This window comes from Mastacembelus armatus, chromosome 6 (assembly GCF_900324485.2).
Source record: "Mastacembelus armatus chromosome 6, fMasArm1.2, whole genome shotgun sequence".
Taxonomy (NCBI): domain Eukaryota; kingdom Metazoa; phylum Chordata; class Actinopteri; order Synbranchiformes; family Mastacembelidae; genus Mastacembelus; species Mastacembelus armatus.
This window is the reverse complement of record NC_046638.1, coordinates 7,118,105-7,139,615: the sequence shown is the minus strand read 5'-3', so window position 1 is coordinate 7,139,615 and position 21,511 is coordinate 7,118,105. Positions and strand designations below refer to the sequence as shown.

At 40.1% G+C, this 21,511-nt stretch overlaps 3 protein-coding genes across 6 annotated transcripts; all 3 read right to left on the bottom strand.

Moving 5' to 3' along the window:
• Positions 1 to 413: 413 nt before the first annotated feature.
• cnot4a (CCR4-NOT transcription complex, subunit 4a) lies at positions 414 to 9,028 on the bottom strand. 2 transcript variants are annotated; one of them, XM_026312093.1, is made up of 13 exons: positions 8,804 to 9,028; positions 6,866 to 7,088; positions 6,425 to 6,622; positions 6,086 to 6,172; positions 5,786 to 5,887; positions 5,528 to 5,653; positions 5,299 to 5,423; positions 5,002 to 5,208; positions 4,843 to 4,900; positions 4,505 to 4,760; positions 3,321 to 3,815; positions 2,834 to 3,058; positions 414 to 2,357 (listed from the first exon to the last, which is right to left on the bottom strand). In XM_026312093.1, exons 2-13 carry the CDS (start codon positions 7,037 to 7,039, stop codon positions 2,029 to 2,031), a joined length of 2,382 nt encoding a protein of 793 aa, XP_026167878.1. In that variant the 5' UTR covers positions 7,040 to 7,088; positions 8,804 to 9,028; the 3' UTR covers positions 414 to 2,028. The 2 variants fall into 2 exon arrangements, with proteins under 2 accessions (XP_026167878.1, XP_026167879.1); XM_026312094.1 differs by having other exon boundaries at positions 6,866 to 7,069.
• A 1,044-nt stretch (positions 9,029 to 10,072) lies between these two features.
• LOC113132418 (pseudouridine-metabolizing bifunctional protein C1861.05) lies at positions 10,073 to 15,315 on the bottom strand. Its single transcript, XM_026310446.1, has 18 exons — positions 15,102 to 15,315; positions 14,888 to 15,002; positions 14,612 to 14,786; positions 14,349 to 14,460; positions 13,828 to 13,934; positions 13,556 to 13,682; positions 13,212 to 13,332; positions 12,953 to 13,038; positions 12,614 to 12,750; positions 12,478 to 12,537; positions 12,309 to 12,372; positions 12,121 to 12,215; positions 11,616 to 11,744; positions 11,234 to 11,348; positions 10,999 to 11,136; positions 10,656 to 10,825; positions 10,498 to 10,580; positions 10,073 to 10,302 (listed from the first exon to the last, which is right to left on the bottom strand). The coding sequence occupies exons 1-18, from the start codon at positions 15,178 to 15,180 to the stop codon at positions 10,107 to 10,109; spliced, it is 2,109 nt and encodes a 702-aa protein (XP_026166231.1). The 5' UTR covers positions 15,181 to 15,315; the 3' UTR covers positions 10,073 to 10,106.
• Positions 15,316 to 16,653: 1,338 nt separating this feature from the next.
• LOC113132988 (interleukin-17 receptor A) lies at positions 16,654 to 20,568 on the bottom strand. Of its 3 annotated transcripts, XM_026311479.1 has the most exons (11): positions 20,339 to 20,568; positions 20,187 to 20,208; positions 19,406 to 19,549; positions 19,123 to 19,241; positions 18,901 to 19,021; positions 18,656 to 18,703; positions 18,390 to 18,547; positions 18,153 to 18,227; positions 17,996 to 18,065; positions 17,664 to 17,759; positions 16,654 to 17,585 (listed from the first exon to the last, which is right to left on the bottom strand). In XM_026311479.1, exons 1-11 carry the CDS (start codon positions 20,435 to 20,437, stop codon positions 16,705 to 16,707), a joined length of 1,833 nt encoding a protein of 610 aa, XP_026167264.1. In that variant the 5' UTR covers positions 20,438 to 20,568; the 3' UTR covers positions 16,654 to 16,704. The 3 variants fall into 3 exon arrangements, with proteins under 3 accessions (XP_026167264.1, XP_026167263.1, XP_026167265.1); XM_026311478.1 differs by having other exon boundaries at positions 16,654 to 17,759; XM_026311480.1 differs by lacking the exons at positions 19,406 to 19,549; positions 20,187 to 20,208; positions 20,339 to 20,568 and having other exon boundaries at positions 16,654 to 17,759; positions 19,128 to 19,217.
• Between the last annotated feature and the right edge of the window lie 943 nt (positions 20,569 to 21,511).

Sequence of the window (21,511 nt, the reverse complement as noted above, 5' to 3'; positions counted from 1 at the left end):
GGGAGAGTGCAGACTGCAGGCTGAAGAGCTGTGATATGCACAAATGCTCTGCCTCAGCAGTACTACACTGAAGAGACAGAGATATGGTAGAAAGAAATGAGATAAAACATCAATCCTATCTGCAACTGTGTTGAATTTGGTTATTTCATGTGCATAATGTAATTTATTGTGGAAAACACAGTCAATTTGAGTCACCTTGTGTGTGCTAGACTTAAGTTTTACTGCAGACCTTCATCACTGACTGATCTGCCTCCTAGTGGGCAACACTGGAATAAAAAAATGAGTTATTTATAGTGGCGTCCTATGACTGGAGCAATATTCGGTATGGTGGTGAGTACTTCAAAGTTTAAATATTCCTGAGTACACATGTTTGAGTCAGGGAGATGAGAACACAACAGCAGACAAACACCAGATTTAAGTTTTCAGTTTTATTTAAGGTTTGTTTTTTAGACCTGCAGAGGGCAGTTCACTTCCTTTTAAGCGCCTCAATTTGTTTTTTTTCTTGCAACATCATGTTAAAACCCACTGTATGACTGTGTTGGTTTCTCCTGGATGGGTTTGTTCATTTCTGTGAATACTGTTAAATAGGGAACAACAGGAGGGGAAGAAGGGGTGGTAAGAGAGAAAGAGACAGAGCGAACATGAATCAGAATTAAGACTTCAAAAAAACAAAAAAAAAAAAAAAAAAAAAGAAAAAGGCGGTGGTGGGAGAGGTTGATCTCAAAGGCTGAGAGCTCCTCAAATCACTACTACAGTACTTGGTATTGTCTTGCAGCACCTTTCTTTGTGACACACTCGCATACAGGTGAAGCCACATACAATATTGCATATTTATCAGCAATCATTTATGCTGGACTTCCCTTCCTAACGTTCAAGCTCCCTTCTGTCAATTTTAAGGCCTCATTTAATCCCTCGTGTGTCAAACGAAGGGACCTGCTAACCACTTTTACTACCCTCGTTAGTATTTTTGACATTTCCTCAGCCATCTAGTCATTGTCCTATCTATTGTGGCTGTCCATGTTAGGGCTAGCTACTGTAGGTACCACACAGTGGCACTGTGAGTAAGAATCTAACCCTAGTACTCAGGATGTGTGCCACGGTCTCCCAAAGCCCTGGCTCCCTGCGGTCAGGCAGTGCTCTATCCTCTGATACAGAGGTTCAGCAAAATTTTCCCTCCATCAGGACCGGACCAGTGGGAGCCCTCCACTAAAGGGAACGTGGGCCAAGTGGCCTCTAAATCAGGCCATTTGTGCCTCTACCTAACAGGGAGCCCATGCATAGCCTGTGCCGTCAACTCCCTGGTGTCATCTGCATTCACTGTCTACAAGTCAAATCTCAGTTTTTTTTTTTCCATCTCCATATTTATAAAAACCTCACTCACAAAAGCCAAGTGCCACTCTTTGGCTCTTTCTCTCTGTGTCTCTCTCTCACCTCGTCTTATTCACGACTTAGCTGTAAGGGTTAACCGTTTCACAGTCTCCTGTTAAAGTGGGGAGGACAAGGGTCTTTGGGGCAAAGCTTCAAGAGCAGATTCACAGCTTACTTCGTTCCTCAAAAACTAATTGTGACTTTAACTTTCAGAAACACAAATGCTGTTCATGCTTAATCATTAGTTAATTTTAAAAAGACCTCACTTCAGCTAATTTGTTTCTTTGCCAGTTTGTGGAGTTAACTCGTGTCACCACTGGGCGCTCGATACTATACTGTTCTTGTGCTGTCTGTTAACAGTAAGCTAGACAATGAACCTCCATGTTACACCCAGAAGTAGGTCTGAGGAGTGGTGATGTAGCAGACAAAGGGTACTGATAACTCATGTGCCACAAACAAAAACAAAAACAAATAGGCCTTCGGAGTAGACGAAAAAGGAGGAGGAAAGATAAAGAGAAGAAAGCATGTTACTTTGTTAATAATTTTTCATACTCTGCAGATTGGTGTGTATTGCATTGGGGAGAGAGGGTGGGTGGGGGATGGGATGAGTGGGTATAAAGTAGTAATGGGGAAAGGATGGGTGCCTGCTGTAGTCTGTGTTCAGTGGCGGTCCACAGCAGCACTCTGTAGCAGCTCTGTGGCGGGCTGTCCTGGGGGTCTGAAGGCGGTCTGGAAGCCTGGGGGAGGGGAGTGGAACTGGCTGGCAGGGTTGGCTGTGGGAGGGGGCAGGTAGGGAGCCCAGCCGCCGGCGGCTCTGTGGTGGAGGGGAAGGTGGGCATCGAGGAGGCCGCTGTGAAGGGGCTGGGGGGTGGGCAGCGCTGAGTTGGCTGGGCCGTCCATCTCTGTGAGCGCCTGCAGGGACTTGAGCCAGTGTGGTGGGTTGTCGTCTTGGAGACAGTCTAAACTGCTGCCTGCAGAGGCCGGGATGCCTGGGGGTGGGGTGTGGGGGATTACAACAGGTGAGCGATGACAAAAATACAGGAAGACACCGATAGGATAACACTTCTCATCACAACATCACTGCAGCAAATACAAATACCGTTAGGTTTTGGTTTACAACTCTTGTCAAAATTTAAAAAACTCAAAATACTGGCAACCGATTCCTTTGGTGAGATTAACATACTATAGCTGACATTAGAGCTGAAACAAGTAATTGATTAGATGATAAACAGGAAAGATTCCAGCAATTAGTGATAACTGATTCTTTTGAGTCACTTTAAATTAAAAAAAAAAAAAAGGAACTACATCAAAAACAGACAAAAATCCAAAATATATCTTTATAACTTTAAAAAGCCTCATAAAAAATAACTCATCTTAAAGACAGGTGCAGTCTGATTTAGAATGATATAAAACAGCCTAAATTAGCAAATGTTTTGCCCTTTTACATTTACATTACAATTTCTACCTGTGATGATAGCAGGATCCATCCAACTGGCTGTGCCATCCCAGCTCAGGCTGTGTGAAATGCCTGCTGGCCCACCGATGTGATTAACACTGTTGGAGGATGAGGAGGATGAAGAGGAAGAGGAGTTTGGGAGACCCCCGAAGTTGATATTAATGTTTGGCAGGAGAGCTCTCAGGCCATCCTGCCACTCTTTCACATTTAAGCCGTCTATAGAGCCACTGTTTTCTGTGGGAAAGGATAATGGATAAGTCAGTTAAGTGGTTCTGATCACAGACTAGTGGTTAACTGCAAAACTGCATTTGTAAGTATTTTTGTTTCCACTGTAAGGTCATTACAAGCTAATTGAAACACATATTACAATGCTACATCAGAGTATACATATGCTGTGACATTCAATAACATCATTATGTGACACATCTGATCTGTTTTACATGCATTGCCTTCACAGGGTACAGGAAGGTGCCAGAGTAACCGAGGTGTCTGGTACCTGAAATGGGGATCCCTCCCAGCCCTGTGTTGTGCTGAGGGGGCAGATTCAGGTCCAGGAAATTACTGTGTGAGGCAGCACTGGCTGAGTGGTTCAAGTGTGTGAGGTTATTCCGTGTGGGGACGCCCATCCAGGGGTGTCTGGCAGCTGGCTGCTGCTGACTGGCCTGGCTGTTCTGACTGCCGGGGAAACTGAAGGAGCTGTAGACACCTCTGTGGTGGAGCTGGGGGAGGCGTGGCAGGCCACTGGGGAAGTGGTGAGAGGTGCTGGGGTTAGGGTTGAGGGGTGGCAGACCATGGGTGCTCCCCTGAGAAAGGGGCCCTGGGGACGAGGGGCTCTGATCCTGTACCGACAGCTCCTTCTCTATCAGGTCGGCCAAGGCCTTACGGGTGACGTCAAAAGGATCAAAGCCCAGGTCGTCATCTTGCTGTTTGCTAGATGACCCAAAGCCAAAGGCCGCCTGCCAGTCTGTAGAAGACGACACTGGTATAGTGTCTGTGAGGAATGAAGACAAGTTACTGGAGCTGTCAGAGATTATTTAATAGCAATACAATTTATTTGCCTGATCAACTGATTAGTTGATTGGCTCATGACAAAAGCTTTAGCAGTTTGACTTTGGATCACTTTGCCCATTGAGATTAGCGAGGCTGCAACAGTTACCTCTCCTCCTCAAACGGTCTCTGTGATATTATCTTAATATTAATGCTGTCATACAGAAAACTCTTTTAAAAATACTGAGCTTATTAAAGACTAACACATTTGTTAACACTACAGGGAAGCCAGAGTTGCGTCATTCAGTAATGACTAATCACTAACAGCTCATTTCCATAAAAAACAGACTATAAAACAAGAATTATCGACCAATTGTTGACAAGGTCCATGACAAACAGCTGAATTGATTAACAGGGGCCAGCTTCTTAATATGTTAGTCATTCACATTTAACCAGGGCAATTTATGATTGCAACAGCAGAAAATAATAAAATGAGACACCATTGTAATCAATATTATGGTGCACAATGCTAATGGTCACAGCATTATAACAACAAATTGTAGGAATATAGCGGCTACAGTTTTTGAAAAGTACATAAATTCGTGCTGTGACTTTGTGGCATTACTGTTTAAAAAGGACAACCAATTACTTATTTACAACATAAGAAAAAAATTCATTAAATCTCTACTTTACCTGATGTGAACAGGCTCTGTGGTTCAGGGGTCATAGGCCAGTCAGAACTGCCGCGGGGGGAGCTGGGGAAGGGAGGAAGGCCAGCAGGGAGAGGATTAGGATGTCTGAAATTACTGTTGTCTGAAAAGAGTGACTGCGACTCAGCTGCAGCACCCTCAAAAGGCGAACGTGCTGTGAGGTCTGACACGCTGATGGGCACCACCAGGCTGGGCTTAGTTAAACCCGGGGGAGGGGAGGGGGAGTCACTGGTGGGCATCTACAAAAAGAAAGGACAAATGCTTATGAGATTGTTCAACATTAAGATGTAGCTGAAATAACAAGTGGTAAGGTTTTTTCACCTGTTGTAAAGACTCTCCATTCACCATACCGATTGATTCTGGAGGTTTGTCACTGGGACTGCAGATGGGAAAGAAATATTTAGACATATAAAAACTAATTGTACATAAAACAAAAAGCAAAATACTTTTTTTCTCTTGCTGATGAGTGGTTTGTATTACCTGTTACTGTCACAGTTAGAAGAGAAGGGGGAGAGGGCAGTACGCTGGCCAGGACCCAGCTCTGTATCTAGTCCTTCTGAAGTAATAACTTCTTGGTCTAGATAGTCTAGCAGCGGAGGGGACTTGCGGTCCTCTGAAAGCCCATTGGCAAGTTTGTTATGCCCTGACAAAGTTGGCCACCCATCTTTACCATTGCTGTTGTTGGTTCTGTTAAACAACAAGACAAGGAAATAAAATAATGACGACGCTCTATAGAAGAAATTAGAGAACGCAGATGAAATTACATTTAAAAACTACCTCTGTGTGGAGTTGGATTTACTCTTTGACTTCTCTGTTCCACATGCTGGAGGTTGTAGAAAGCTAGGGTTAATTTTATAGAGGTCTTGGAGGAGTTTCTGCTCATACTCTTGATGTTTCCCCGCCTACAAATAAATGACAACCTGAAATAACTGAAGCCTATGCAACCATTAACAACTCAGACAGAACTGTAACAAAGATTTATGGAGAATGACAAACCAAACTTTACCTGCATCTCTTCTTTAGTAAAGCTAGCCGCTTCATCCCCCAGCTCATGTAAATACATACAATCAGGTTTGGGACACTGCATACTTTTAAGAAAGTAACTGCAGTACTTTGTCGTGCCTAAAGAAGCCTGTAACATTAAGACAAGAAACACTGAAAGTCAAATTCAAAGGAAAAACTTTTAACTTTTCTAATTATAGCCATGAAAAGACCAGCACTTAATATATTCGAAAAAAATCTTGTGTTGTGATGAACTTCTCACCTTGAGTGTTCTGCCATCAACAACCACATTGTTCACACATTGTATTGCTCTTAGTGCATCTTCAGAGCGGATGTAAGTGACATAAGCACTGGCACTGGGCCCCTGGAAAACCAGAACATTTAAGTAAACATACAATTCAAACAGAGCAACTGCAGCTACTTAACTGTGTTTATGCCTCTCTAGAGCTACAGTTAGCAATTGTTTCTAGGGATGAATATATGTTTACAAATATTTTCATATATTAATAATTTAATCTATAAAATATTATTTAAATCCTGTCGGTTTGATTGAACCTCTCACCTGTGAACCTGCATAAGATGTGCTATTGTTGATGACCACTTTATGGATTTTCCCAAACCTTCCGAAATACTCTGGTCGTTTTAGGACCTGTGGGCACAATGCACAAAAAAAAACCCCACTTATCACAAGGTCGTACATAATTCAATACACACTTTACACTTTAGGTTTCTGTGGGAAATTCCACTGAAAGAGCAATATATTAAAATCATTCCCTGTCAAAGTGATTTTAATCTTTACTGTTGTGTTAACCAAGTTCAAGATAAATCTAGCAGCTGGTGACTTCAGTAATTAGTTCAGTGATTTGTGTTGCCTGTGATGAACTGGTGACACTGTACTCACCTCTGGGTCAGCGAGTCGTTGTGAGAGACCCACCACAAACACCAGGTTTCTCTGGACCACTCTGACGCTGGCCAGATGCTTGCGATTTTCCGTCACTTTCTGCTTCTTCTCATTCTGCTTCTGCTTCTTTTCATTTTTTATCCTTTGGATCTCCTCCTGTGACAGAGGCTTGTATACAGCTGGATCCTCTGGATATGGCTACACAGAAAAATAAATAATTTAGTTTCTACTTTCAACCAAAATAATCCCCTACAGTCTAAATTACGTGGCATTGTAAAAGACAATGGGTAACTGCTGCCTTAAGTTGTCAATGGGGTGTTCAATGGGCATTTGGCCAGCCAGTAGCATCACTTTCCTAAACACACGCCACTGCTGTCATGACAGACAACTTCAGTTGTAATGAGTTTCTCTGGAATCACAATCATCTCAACATTTCATCACCTTTCTGCAGGCAGGGCAGAGGCCATTTTCATCTGTGCGGATGCGATGCCAACAGAAGCGGCAGATCTGGTAGCCGCAGGTGCAGGGGAAAAAGTTGACATCGTCAATCTCCAGTGGTTCCATGCACAGGGGGCACTCCATGGGGTCGTCCTTCATTTCAGGGCTGTGGGACATCCTATGGCACGGCAAGGGTGTGTGTTGAAGCTGGTCACAGAGCACAGGGCTAAGAAGTGAAGATATGAATCTGATGAAAATACAGTCACCCAAACAAATTCTTTATACTAACTGAACCTATTGTTCCTCACACAAATTAGCACATCCTCTGCAACAGTCTACGACCATCAATCACAGTATCTGACTGAGTACTATAAATTGCAATTAAAACACACAACCTTTCATGCACAGTTTTACCTTTTCAGCAGCAGAAGAAACAGTATACTCAGTTGCTAGGTCATTAGATGAGAATATTCTTCTACAAATAGCAACTATTCATTCATTTTGTCAGATTTTTTTCACAACTCCAAAAATATAAAATGTCAATGTCATTAAGGTAACATCTTCAAATGTCAGAAAAGCTGCAAATTTCACAAGTTATGTTTGGCATTTTTTATTCTTGCTTAAAAGTGACTGAAAGAATTAATCAATCATCAAAACAGCTGCTGATTACTCTTCTGAAACTGTCAAACATGTACCTGTTCATCATCCCTAAATGTCAATACTGGGTGATCTTCATATATATCTATGACTGTAGACTGATTATCTCCAAGTTGTGGGTTGTGGTCAACGATCTGGAGACCTCACCTTGTGATGGTGATGGTCACTAGCTAGAAAAAGACCACAAAACTGAACCTTTCTAAAACAGTTTTGACAAAAACTGAATAGTAACCTTCACGGATTTACTGCAGTGCTGCTAAATTACACTCCCTGGGATTTAGCAAGGCGTACCTAATAAACTGAGTGTTCAGCTTAAAACACGCCGAAAGCAGCGGTCATCGTGATTGCATGATAATGCGGATGTTGTGGTATCGTTTGACAATACTTTACACATCCTTATGTTTGACGTTCAAAGGGAAATCCACCAAATCGTGTTTTTTCGCAAATGAATAGTCGATTGTTAGCACTTAAACGTCATCCTGGTTTTTACGTGACAGCACCAATGCCAGCAGGCTAACCCGCTTACAAACCCAGACTGACTAACGCCAGTAATGTAAAGTTAAATCCGACGATAACAGGGAAATGCCACTATCTGAAATACCTGGCAGCCTTTGCTAATTAATCAACATGTACAAGAGAATCACAGCTCTATTGCTTCACTCGCAAATGTCAACTCATTGTTGGATGTATCCAGAAAACCTAGTTAGCCAGGCTGGTAACTTCAGCTGCTCTGTCTTCTGGATCGTGCATTATGACAGATGTTATTTGACTAACGTTAGGCTAAGGTAACATTAGCCGCCAATTGGTAAAAGAAGCCGGGTCTGAGTGATAGCGAATATTTAAGACCAATTGTACGTTTAATCATAAGAACAAAACACACCAAGATGAATACTAACTCGATAGTATCGGCAGACAATAATAAAAATGTGTGACATAACGTTACGCTTCCTCACACATATTGACTGACAGCTTGCTTCATGCTAACCGCTAGCTTCGGCGTAGCTCGCAAGCTACATTATCATCAAAATGCACAGGGCTTTGGAGCCAAGCTTGCGACGCGGCCTACACAAGGTACCGCTGAGCTGGAAACAAGTTGTTGGCACTATAAACAACTGACACTGTTCCCATGACATTAAGATTGCCTAGACAGTGATACAATATGTTTGTGAATGTTCTAATGCCAGTCTTAAAAATCACAACAGGCCCAAGTTTCCTTTATTTATTGAGGAAAAACGGAAGCTGGCTAGCCCAGCAAACAACTTGGCTAACATTAGCGTTACTTACCCTGTCCGTATTTAGCTTAGAATTCCACTCCAAGGGAGTCACACCAAATTGGGCGGGGACTGCGAGCCAATGTATCTGAAATGTCAAAATTTCTGTAAACGGCCTCTTAAAATAACCGTAAATGTGTTGTTCTGTTATAATTAAAAGGCTATAAAGATGTTTTGCGCCTTTCTTTTCTTGGTATTGTAGAGACAATTTACGCTCAAACCACCATCTTAGCTAGCATTAAAGTAGGGAGGAGGGAATGGGGGCAAGTATTCGGTGCCTCGGAGTCTGCGCAGATGGACAGACGCTTCATGGGAGATTGAGTTTTCAGTAGTTCTAGGCTAAGACCAGGGTAAACATTTTCTACAAGCCTGAGAAATATGACATCTGAGACAAAAGTGTTTAATAAACACGCATTTTAAGTACTGCACTTCAGAAAATAAGGTTTATTAGGAAATTATTTACACTAATCACTAACACTTTTCTGCAGGGTTTGCCAAATTAAACTTAATACTTGTCCAGATCATTTTTATATTTTAATAGCACATAATTCAATTTAATACTATTTCATGGTTAAACTGACCTAAGTATGAATAGTATCTATTACAATGAATGGGGGTGACATGACCTAAAATTTACTGACATTCATCAAAACAATAGATTTGTTTGGATCAGTGGATATGGGTAGATGGATGGAAGGATTAACCAAAAACAAAAATAATAATAGTCCAAATAGGAATTTTACATAATATCAGACATGTGAAACAATCGTGTCCTACTTTTCTAGCCTGACTTTTGTTAGACCCTCATAAAAAAATCATTTTACAAGTAATATTAGGCCTACTATCAGCAAGAGACAACAAAAACATTAAACCCTTTGTAATTCAAGTTTAGGCTTTTTATTACCTTTCAGGACCATTTAACACCTGCAGATACATTCAGTAGTTAGGTATTTGGTAAATTTTAATTTTACAGATTTACATATGATCAGCTGACAAAATATGATTTTGTCAGTATAGGATATTCAGTATAGGAAGTAGTTAACATATTGAATTAAATGTGGCTTATTAAATAATGTGGTATTTTAGAATCTGAGTACTTCACTAAAAATGACAATATTAAACTATCTTAAATGTAGCCTATAATCTATATACAATTTGTAATCATGAGGTCAAATATATTTGTGGAAAAAGTGTCCATTTGCATTTTTGCAAGCTCTTAAGGGTGTAAATGTTAAAATACTAAGACTTATTTGTTAAACAAATCAGCACATAACAGCTCAAATCTACACATATTTCTGTTGCTTCATAATCATTTTTTAATATATCCACATGAAGCTCGGTTTGGACCAGTTCTGGGTTTGGACTTTTGTGGGATCCACAGAGTCTAAAGTGAGTGTGGGGGGAATGGGGTGTGGCGATGCCAAGGATAACCTTGCAGCCAGGAGTCCCATCCGAACACAGCTGTCTGTATCTCGCCCCTGGACAATCCCAGCCATCAAGGCACTTGCAAGACTGCAGACAGAGCAATTATGAGTTTCTTGTGTTCCACTGTTAAAATATTATTTTTTGAGTGACAGAAAAAAAATGTCATTGACTGAGAATAGCGGTCATGGGAAGTGAAAAGTGGCTGAAAACAGTAGCAGGGGAAGAACAATAATTTAAAATAGGAATAGTAAATAAGAAATAGGTCAAGAAAATTTTTAGCACCTATCTCCTGCCCCTGACACATTCATTGTCTCTTCTGCTTTCACAGTCAGCGCTTGGTAGTGTAGAGCACAAAGCTCTCTTCTCTGCAAAAAGAAGTGCAATAAAAATTATCTATACTATCACTATCAACATCATCATCAACAACAACAGTTGCTTACCCGCTTCTGTTTTCTGGGCTGCAGGTTGACTGAGCCAGCATCATCATGCTCTCCGCACACCAGCACACCCATAGCCCCCAGAGTCACCACCAGACAGTGAAGATGCTCCAGGAGGGGGCGTGAAAGAGCCACAGCAACACTCAGCACTTCCTCAAGAGAGTTTGGCAGCACTGCCACCCCACAACACAAAACCACATCCTTAGCTACTATCCCACTATTTTCATTTTTCACAATAGTAACTATGCATGGGAAACTGACAGTAGAGCGAAAAAAGGAAATGAGCCTACAGCTAAACCATTAAAATACTGTCATATACAGTATCTTTCAGTTGACATTTGTTCACCTTCAGGTGTCGGGATACCCAGTGCTTTGGTCATAGTGCACAACTCTGCAAGGTTTGGAGATGAATAGGACATAGACTTCCAGGCATCTGACAGAAAAGGCTTACAAGCCTTTTCTGTATCCGTTGGCTCATACCAAACTATAACAAACATTAAGTCACATATTACTTCAAAATCAAAGGAGGCCGCTATTTAAGATCATTTATCATCATTTAATGACCATCTACCCATGCTTACGATTGATGCTGTGCTTTCTGGCAACAGAACAAACATAGTTGATGGTGGAGACAGGAATGTTTCCATCAAGACACAAAAGAGTGGCTGATGAAAGCTGTTTCTCAAACTGTGACACCTATAAAAATATTTCAAGATCGAATTAACAAATAGAATTAAATAAGCATGTAAGTCATTTGTGCATATCCACTGACAATACAAATAACTAGATACAGAGGTAACTGCATACCACATAACTACATTTAATGGCTATAGTTGAATACCACATATAGTACCAACATGTGGGTTGAGCATGATTAAAAGTTTAAGAACTAAACTTAAAATAGTTAAAAATATAAATCCTACATAGTCTGGCTAAAAATTAGTTTCTCTCAGTTGAACTTACATAGTGCTCTGTGATTTGCTGATGTATATCCATGTCACCCAATCCAAGACTCAGTTCTCCACTCTCAGTGATAACAGCACAATAAGTGGCTGTACTTTGCCCTTTCAGTCTTGCCACACCACTTGTGTTCTTACAGAAATAAGAAAAAAATAATAAAAAAAACTATTAATATAGTTTCTGCTGCTTATCTGGGATTGGGTCACAGTGGCAGCAGGCTCATTAAGGCGGTCCAGACGTCCCTATGCCCAGCAATAATTTCAAGCTCTTCCAGGGGGTTCCTGAGTTCCCAGGTCAGCTGAGATATATAATCTCTTCAGCGTCTGCCCCAGGGCACGTCCAGGTCGTCAACATTACCTGCTGACAACTTACATTGCAAACAATCCCAATTTCTGAAGTGGGCCCACAAGGTGGTGAAAAAAACTCAAAAAACCTCTTAAAATCATATATGAATAAAAGGGATTTCATGCTTAAGTTCATGCTTAACTCAACTCTAATGCTCACATACCATATGTTTGCAATAGTTTAACACTGCATCACTGTGTGAATCAGCTCCGGTAGCAGACACAAACAGAGGCCTGTGGCCTAGACGAGACAGGGAGTCTTGAAGAAAAACACCAAAGAAGTGAGTTTGACACAATCAGATTTAAACTGCTGACGAAAGTACGCATGAACAGAATTAGATAAAACACTCACCAGCAACATTTCTTCCTACACCACCAAACGATTGACAGACGCTTCCTGGGTTAGTCTGCCCAAACTAAAAGAGAGCATTGTTCAAATAAATCAATATAACCTATGTTATTGTCTTGTCTTAGATGATCTGGAGTCTTGCAGATAAATACATGTTGTAAAATAAACTTACATGAAATGTTTTCATTTTTCCTTTAGCAATAAAATCCACATTTATTCCTCCTATAACAACCTGTGAAAGAACAGCACTGTGGGTACTGTATTGTGTCATTTGACTAACACTGAACATCATATATGTTTATACTCACAATATCTGATTCTGAGTTTAATGAGCGCTTTCCACAATGAAGAGTTCTGCTTCTTAACTTTCTCTCACTCATTTGTTTTGACAGTGCACAGGCTATCTGGCTTCCAACTCTAGCATTGTTGCGAATAAGAGCAATGTCTGAAAACATGAGGAGTTAAGGACAGTGTAGTATATGCCAAAGGTCATCAACAGTAGACCTTAGAGGTCACTGCACTGTAACATTATCAGGCCTGTGAGAGCTGATAAGGTTGAAGTGTATGTTCATCTTTGTTTCCAAAGAATTTGATATAATGTTATTTTCTGTAAGAAGTCTCAATGATTCTGATTTTCTTAAGGATACTGGCCTGAAGGGACTTTCCTTTAGTCAGCTCATTGACCTTTTGAAGAATGAATGGTGTCACATCTTTTCCTGTGATCCCTTTAGCACTGGGTGAATCAACAAGAGAACAGAAAATTATCCTTTTCTGGCTTAAATCAATAGTCTGCATGATGTCATCACCACAAAGAAATTCATACAAATCTTCTTTTAATGTTATCTGAAAATCACAAATGGCTGTTGTAGAAACACCATAAGAGATTACAACAGAGATTTTTTGTACCTCGCCTCCGTCACTGCAGCATGTATGGCTTCCTCTATCTGCTGGCCTGCTGCTGCATGTTCTTCTGGGATGGGCACTGCTATGAGGACACCACTTTGAAGCCCCAATGATAGAGTACTTGCTGAAAGACACAACCGACAAACATACATAAAGAAGAAAAATAACAGAGTAACAGTACAATAGGCAGACTGGTTTAAAAATACTATATTCTGTCCATGATATACTATTTGTTAAGCTTTAAGGCTTGTAAAATTAAGTGATTCTAATCTGCACTGAAACTTTATTTCTTATTTGTTAGTCCTTAGGGAAACTACCAATGTTGAGAATATAAAATGTTGATAAACCAATAAGTGTGGCAGCCTCCTCTGGGTTGCTGACTTGATACGGGGAAGTGAATCCACTTTGTTGAGAGAAGAAGGCAGGGAAATTCTTTGATGTTCCATAAGTGGCTACACATACACCCTGTGTCTCCTGATTAAAAATACATAACCAAAAAAAATAAACAGTCACATGATCATTTTAGTTTAAGTCATTGATCTCCACCAATACGATGCAAAACAAAAAGCTAAGACACACTTGGATGGAACTTCATTGAAAAATTATCTCAATATCTTACGAGGAATTCAAGGGTGCGACCAATATCCAGAATAGACTTGACACCAGCACAGATCACAGCAGTTGGAGTCCTGCCCAGCTCAGTCAGATCTGCACTGATGTCCAGGCCTGGAGGAATAATTAAATTAGTATCTAATGGTAAGCCTCCCCATAACTAATGTGGTTCTTCACAATAAGGTGTTAAAATCTTATTCTTTTCCTTATGACGGGAAAACTCACTATCCTGACAGTTTTGGTGTTCTTACACATGAAGGTGGGCTATCCTATAATCACGAGTTGGCTCTTACGTGACTCCTCTGAATGACAAGATCATGTTTGATTTCGTAAGCATCCTACCATCCACTCATAGCCCTGCCATGATATTGAGATTGATATAGAATATACCTGCTGACAATAATGTTTAGTCTGAGGACAAATTCCATGTGAAAGGAGATCAAAACCATCCAGTCAGTCGGAATAAATTGTCCCTGTGTTTTAAAGGTATCAGTGCTGTATTTTCCAACAGGGTGAAAGTGTGCTTACTGTTCTCTCCGTCTCTGTGAACCCCTCCAATGCCTCCTGTGACAAACACAGGGATGGCAGCTTGATGTGCCACTATCATAGTGGCTGACACTGTTGTTCCTCCAGAGAGTGCCTGACAAAATAACACATATACTGATGGAAAGCATTAAAATACAGCCAGAAATTAAAGACTCAGGTAATTCAACTGGATGAGAGACCCTATGATCACACCAACCTTCATGTATATAAGATAATTTAGTAAGTATTTTTGCCAAGTATATTACTTTGCTTATGGCATATGGCAGATCACGACGTGACACCTTCAGGGAGCTCTTGCATCGGGCGAGGTGGTCTAGCTCCTCTGATGTCAGACCAACATGGATCGCTCCCTCAATGACACCCACTGTGGCTGGAGTAGCTCCTTCAGCTCGTACAAGGGCCTCTACCTCCTTTGCTGTGCTGGATACAACAATACAGCAATGCTGTCATTATCAATAATTGTAACAAATATTAACTTCAGGTATCAGAGTTTGCTGACACTTAAAGGTCATTCAGGGCACCTCAGGTTGTGTGGATAGGGCATGCCATGTGTGATAATCGTGCTCTCTAGGGCAACCACTGGCTTGTTTTCTGCCACTGCCTGCGACACACATGGATGAACTCTGAAGAGGCTGTCTGAGAGAACAGGTCAGGATAATTTAATAATAACTCGTTATTATCATCATGCCTTGAGCTGTGTGTACAAAATACTTTTATATGAGAAGATCCATTTACCCTTTTTGCACCATGTGCTCTGAAAAGTTGCAATTCCTCTACTCAAAATGAGTGTGGAGGTTTTCTTCAGCATCCTCATTCTATTCGTTTTCAAGCAAATTCTAAAAACAGTTTAAAATGTTAGTGTGAAAAAAGCTGTGCCATCTTATACTTATCTTTTAGTCATCTTAGGTAAATCAATTATCATTCATTGTTGCAGCCTGATACTGTGTGAGTGATATATGGTTTCCTTTCCAGCATTCCTCATGCTGTGGAAAGCACTGGTAGTTTTTTGCCAAAAATCAGGCAATGAACAACATTACCTCAGGTCTTTGAAGGAAAAATAGGCTCTCAAACTTGTATCACACTATCCCATGTGCTTTCTGTAACTGAAAAACCTAATTCAGCCACTGTAAGAATTTTGTTTGCTCCAGTTAGTTCCCACCCACCTCTCCTTCAGGGGTCATTCTCGAAAACTGACACCCAAATTCCAGAGCTCAGGTCTGTATTGGTATCTTGTTTGTCTATGTGCACTAAAGATTGCTAGCGAGAATGCATTATAGTCTCAGTAATTTATTTAAGAAAAAAACAACATAATTACTGCCATTAACTCATTTCTAGGACAATATCCTCAGTACTGTAAGAAAGAGACCATTTACCGGATGTAAAAATATTGACGATTTAATAAATCAAAATGTCCATGCTCCGCAGTAATAAATAGTCCACAGCACATTACATTCAATCCGTTTGTTACAAAAACAAAACTGTCTTTACAAGCAGAGTGAAGTGCTTACCTTCTCCAGTGTAACAAAAATGCTAAAAACTTTGTCCAGAAGGCTGAACTTTGACCTGAACATTGTTTGCACAGCCTACAAGCATCAACCCCAGATCTCTGTGGTCTAATCTACTCTGAAATTGTCTGCTGGTTAAAGCAAGTGATATTCAACATTAGAACAATGTTAGACAGGCAAAATGTAGAATATGGTACACTCTTCACAAAAAAAGTTTTGAAGAAGCCCTGTTTCAGCGTGGTGGCTGAGTGGTTAGCACTGTTGCCTCACAGCAAAGAGGTCCTGGGTTCACAACCTGGCCTTTCTGTGTGGAGTTTGCATGTCCACAAAAAAAGTTTTTGAAGAAGCCCTGTTTCAGCGTGGTGGCTGAGTGGTTAGCACTGTTGCCTCACAGCAAGGAGGTCCTGGGTTCGCAACCTGGCCTTTCTGTGTGGAGTTTGCATGTTCTCCCTGTGCTTGTGTGGGTTTTCTCCAGGTACTCTGGTTTCCTCCCAGTGTCCAAAAGCATGTATGTCAGGTTGATTGGTGACTCTAAATTGCCCATAGGAGTGAGTGTGAGTGTGTGAGGTTGTTTGTCTCTATGTGGCCCTGTGATGGACTGGTGACCTGTTCAGGGCGTACCACTGCCTTCCACCCAAAAGAGAGCTGGGATAGGCTCCAGCAGATCCCTGTGACCCTGGTTAAGAATAAGTGGGTATAGAAAATGGATGGATGTTTGTATACAAGAAAAAAAAAAAAAAAAACCTAGATAATACTTGAAAGTTGCAAATAAGTGTTTAATGCTCCTCTAGGTTTTCTGAAATTAAAGGGTTGAATTCAACACAGGAGCTCATTTAGAGCTTCTCAGTCACATAAAGTGCTGTTTCACCTTCTGTGAAATTGTTTTCTTGTGTCTTCACATGGCTGAAGACTTGGCTAAAGTCAGGTACACGATATTTAATAAGATTTGTGAAAGTGCTTGGTTGATCACAGGTTTCAAATGAGGTCTCTCCAAAGTTGAACTCTGGGCTCTCCAGTAATTCATCTTCAAACCACTGTGGATGCTCCAGCTGGTATGCCTGAAAAGCCTCTATAGCATCGCACAGGGCTCTGCCTGAAGGACACTGATGATACTCATCCTCTGAAAGTCCTTTAATGTGATTCACTCTGCCTGGTTGATGCTTTTCTGTACCCAGAATTCTGAAAAAGAGTTCCTCAAACTGTTTCATCAGCTTATACCGCACTGTAATGTTGAAAGGTGGAGGAACATCTTCTTCAGAACAAACATTATCAAAATAAGCCACTATGTACTTTTCAAAAGAAGCAGATCGGATAAAATTGGGGACAATGAGGCTGAGAGCTGGAGTGAGCATGTCACCCATAGGTGAGCACGTGTCCACTCTTAAAAATACCTGTTTGTCACCACAAATAGCTTTCCATTTGGCTTGTACTCCCGGGGAGCACAGGATTAGTATCTTATCCGAAGAGTTTTCTATTTGCTGTCTGTGCCAGTCCAGCCACTGGATGCTTCCCAACACTTCCAGTCTGGTAGAGTCCAGGAGATCCAGGATTACTTCAGTACCACACTTGGTTGCCAGGAAGCCACAGAGCTTGAGAACAATGTTTTTGTATAATGGGTGGTCGAGGGAGTAAATGATGAGGACTCGTTTTCTCTCTTGTACTTGAAAATCTTCTGGTTTTTCTTTGGCAACAGATGACGATGTGTCCACAGGAGCTGAGGGAACAATGAAACCCAACTGTGCAACCCAACTGTGTTTTCTACACAAGACAGTGCGTTTATAAGAAAGCAAACCTTTACAAGCCGTTCTCCACAGTAAATAGGCAAGACAACCATTAACGACCAGCAATCCCACTGTTGCCTTTATAATTAATGTCCTTGGTGGATAATCTAAAAAAAAAAAACAACCAGAGAAAAAAATAGACATCATCAGCTAAACACCAGTATAAATACACAAAGTGAGTCAAAATATCATTATGCCAATGAGTCCCAGCCTATGTGTTATGGCCTCTCGACTGGGTCGGGGCTTGCAGGATGATTAATGGAAAAGGAAAAAAGAAAAAATACATTTTTGTGACATTGCTGTGCTGCACCATGCTGTATACATGTTGAAAAAGTGTACTTACAAGGGCAGTAGTCAATTATTTTCTCAGGGCGCCAACAGTCATTGTTGCATCGTACAAAAAATGGCTGAATCTTTGAAACAAGCAGGGTAAAGTGAGTTTTTGATGTTATAGCTCTACACCTAATGATGATGAAGACATGACTGCAAAATTTTCTCACCTTTAACAACAGTTCACATTGTGAGAGCTGCCACAAACCACGCTCAAATGTCACATTTAGTGATGTTCTGTTTCCCTGTTTGGGATGACACAGCACACTTTGGCTTAATGTGTAAACTCTACAATATATCATATCAAATAAGCAGTAAATAATATCATGGTATTCACAACACATACATTAGTTATTCTGGTCATAACTTGTATAACATACAGCAAGTGATATTTTCAGTATATTTACCTTTGAGACATTCTTTGAATCATGGAAACCATGACTTTCGATGGAGACTTGGTATCTCTCTGAGTACTCTGTTGCCTGAAAACCCACAATAATGGTCAACTGTTTATGTTTCTTATCAACAGACACAGCGGTGACCATGTGAGGGTCCCACAGGCTGCCTGAAATGAGAAAACACGCAGAGTAAAATGTCTTGATCGTCCTGGAGCTATTAGAATGTTCTATTAAATATATCCATATAAATTAGATATAAATAAGTCAACATTTACCATTTTCCAGACACATCTGTGCTGTTTGGATGCTCTTGTCAACACATCCTGACCACGACAGTAAATATTACAAGATTATTGAGAATGTTATATTGATTTTTATTGGCACAAAAGTTAACTGTATTCTTCAATATCCAATTCTGATTACACATACATTTTAAAGTACAAAGCAAAGCAGTGCAATCGACAATATTGCCTTAATTTTTTAAGCATATTTCAGTAATTTAGATGTGGAGGTAACTCACCAGGGACGGTAATTTGCTTCCTGATTCTGGATTCTCCAATCACAGGCTTTGGAAAATTAAAAACTGACACCATGTATGTATGCCCAGGCTCCACAACTACTCCATCCAACGAAAACATCCACTAATAAATATAGGAAATGTTCATGTCTAATCTGTTAATATAATATTGCATATTGTATACATTCAAACTGAGTAATTATTTATAGTGTCTTCTCATTTTACCTTACTATAGCTTGGATTCAGCTGTTGGCGGAGAGTGAAAGAAAACTGCACACACATACTTTCATTTGTACTTTCATCCAGAATACTGATCTCAGATCCATGAAGGCTAAATATACTTGCTGCAAATGAAAGAGAGTGTGTATTTTATATGAATGCTAACATTGATAAAAGACAGACAGGCCCACTTATTTTACTTGATGCATTTTGAAGTGTGAACTACAATAAAGAAATGCTATGATTTTTTTTTATTGGTCACCAAACTGCAGATTTTAGCATTCCTTACCATCTGACTTGATTTTCCATGTTACATTCAAAACAGGAACAAGACCGTGTTTATCCATTCCAACTCCCACATGCACACGATCCCACTCTGGGCCATTTGGAGCATTGGGTTGGGGTACAGTGATGTGTTCATCTGTGCAGTTATCTGGCATTTAGGGAAGCATGTTTATATTATTGTTGTTTCCAAAAACAACAAACCCACTGTTATATGATAAGTTACTTTATAATTCTCATAAATAATAATAAGATCTTATGAACAAATAAATTATGATGTATTATTAGATTAAGCGTTACAAATAACTGTACAAACTGACTGTACAAAGCAGTATAAAATAATTAAAATTAGCCCAGCCTTTACCAGTTATTTACACACTAAGTATCCAAAAATTATAATCCAATTATATAACATATGCTTCATTGAAGTGGAATATTCTGCACATTGACTTTCACTTTTGGTACACTGAACATATTTTAATGCTACTACCTCTGTACTACTCCAGTGCAGGATTTTATTTCCAACAGAGGATTTATACTGCTAATTTTACTTGAGAAAAAGATCTGAGTACTTCTTCCATGACTGCATACTGTATTTATATGGGCAGATGAGTCAATGAGTCCACCTTGGTAAGAATAACCCCAAAGCTATGTAAGGTTTAGAAAGAAAATGCAAATAAACTGACTGTTTACACAAAATACTGCCACCCACGAGATGACATGCCTTTGTACATGAGCAGTAAGTGTTTGAACCTTGTTCTATTGTTCTGATAAATAAGATAACTCACTCATTCTGCAGTGATCAAGACCCTAGAAAAACACAAGATAGGCCAAAACACAGACAGTGAATTCATGAAGTAATGTAAGACTCTAAATCCATTTTTAAAAGTTATTGTAAGATTGTTTGCATATTAATATTCAGAAATGTTTGAATCCTCACCGGTTGACTGCAGTTCAGTTGTTCATTCAAAATCCTAAGAGAAGAGGACATTGTGAGTCCAGCAGTCAAACAGAAACAGAAAAAAGGAATATAACTCATTCTGGTTTAGCTGGTGTAGTTCCGAGAGAAAAACCTTCAAAACTAGAAAACATTAACAACAATTAATTCTGTTTATAGAGATGGTAGCAGCAACAGTTTGACGGAACAAATTCATAGAAGGCTGACTGTGACCTAATTTCAACCAATGTGAAGTTTGTCTGTTCTGACATCTGAAAACACAGGAAGGATGTCCTTATCAAATGTGGTTAGTACATTCTGAAGGGACACAAAGCATGAGCTCTGTAAAACTTGAACTTTTCTACACAATTATGTGAGAAATTTCAGTAAGTTTTTCTTATTAAAGTGTGTCAATGAACTGTTGATTTACGCCAGCTGCAAACCAACGTAATCAAAACCACAAACTGTCAATAGGTGGCAGCAGTGACCAAATTTAGTTTATCCAGTATAAACTGCATCTTAGTGGTGGGAAACCAGTTTATAGTTAAATGCTGTCCAAACAAACATGTTATATTATGAAAAGCATTAAGATGAAACAGAAAACAGTATTTATTCAGATTTTTAAATTACTTTTTTGGAGGTATTTTTGGGCACAAAATCCCTGGCCTGAGTTAAAACTGGGATGAATCACATTATTACAAAAAATATCTTAAACCTGTATAACCTCATAAACTAGCATTTAACATACAAGTTGGTTTCTAATTCAGGGAATGAACACGCAAAGCCGATGGACAGCCCAGGATTTAACAACTAAAAGCAGGGATTATATCCTATAGGACAGAAATGCATCTATGTGCTATGTGCTAATGCCTGTCGCATTGTCTCAGTCTTATTGTGTCATCCCCTGGACCTTGAGCTCAACTGTATCAGTTTACATAACACTGAGACAGACACACGGACAGTCAGTCAAGTACCACTGGAATTTGACCAGAACAGACTGTAGAGGTTGTATTTGATCTCTCCCAGGTATGAGAGTGGAGTCATGGCAGTTGCTATTCAGAGGCATGACCAATACCTGCAAAACTAAGCATGTTCCCATGGTGAACACTGTAACAATGAACCAATAGCAGGTTGAGTTGAGCATATATTACAAAGTACCAATACAACCTCATATGA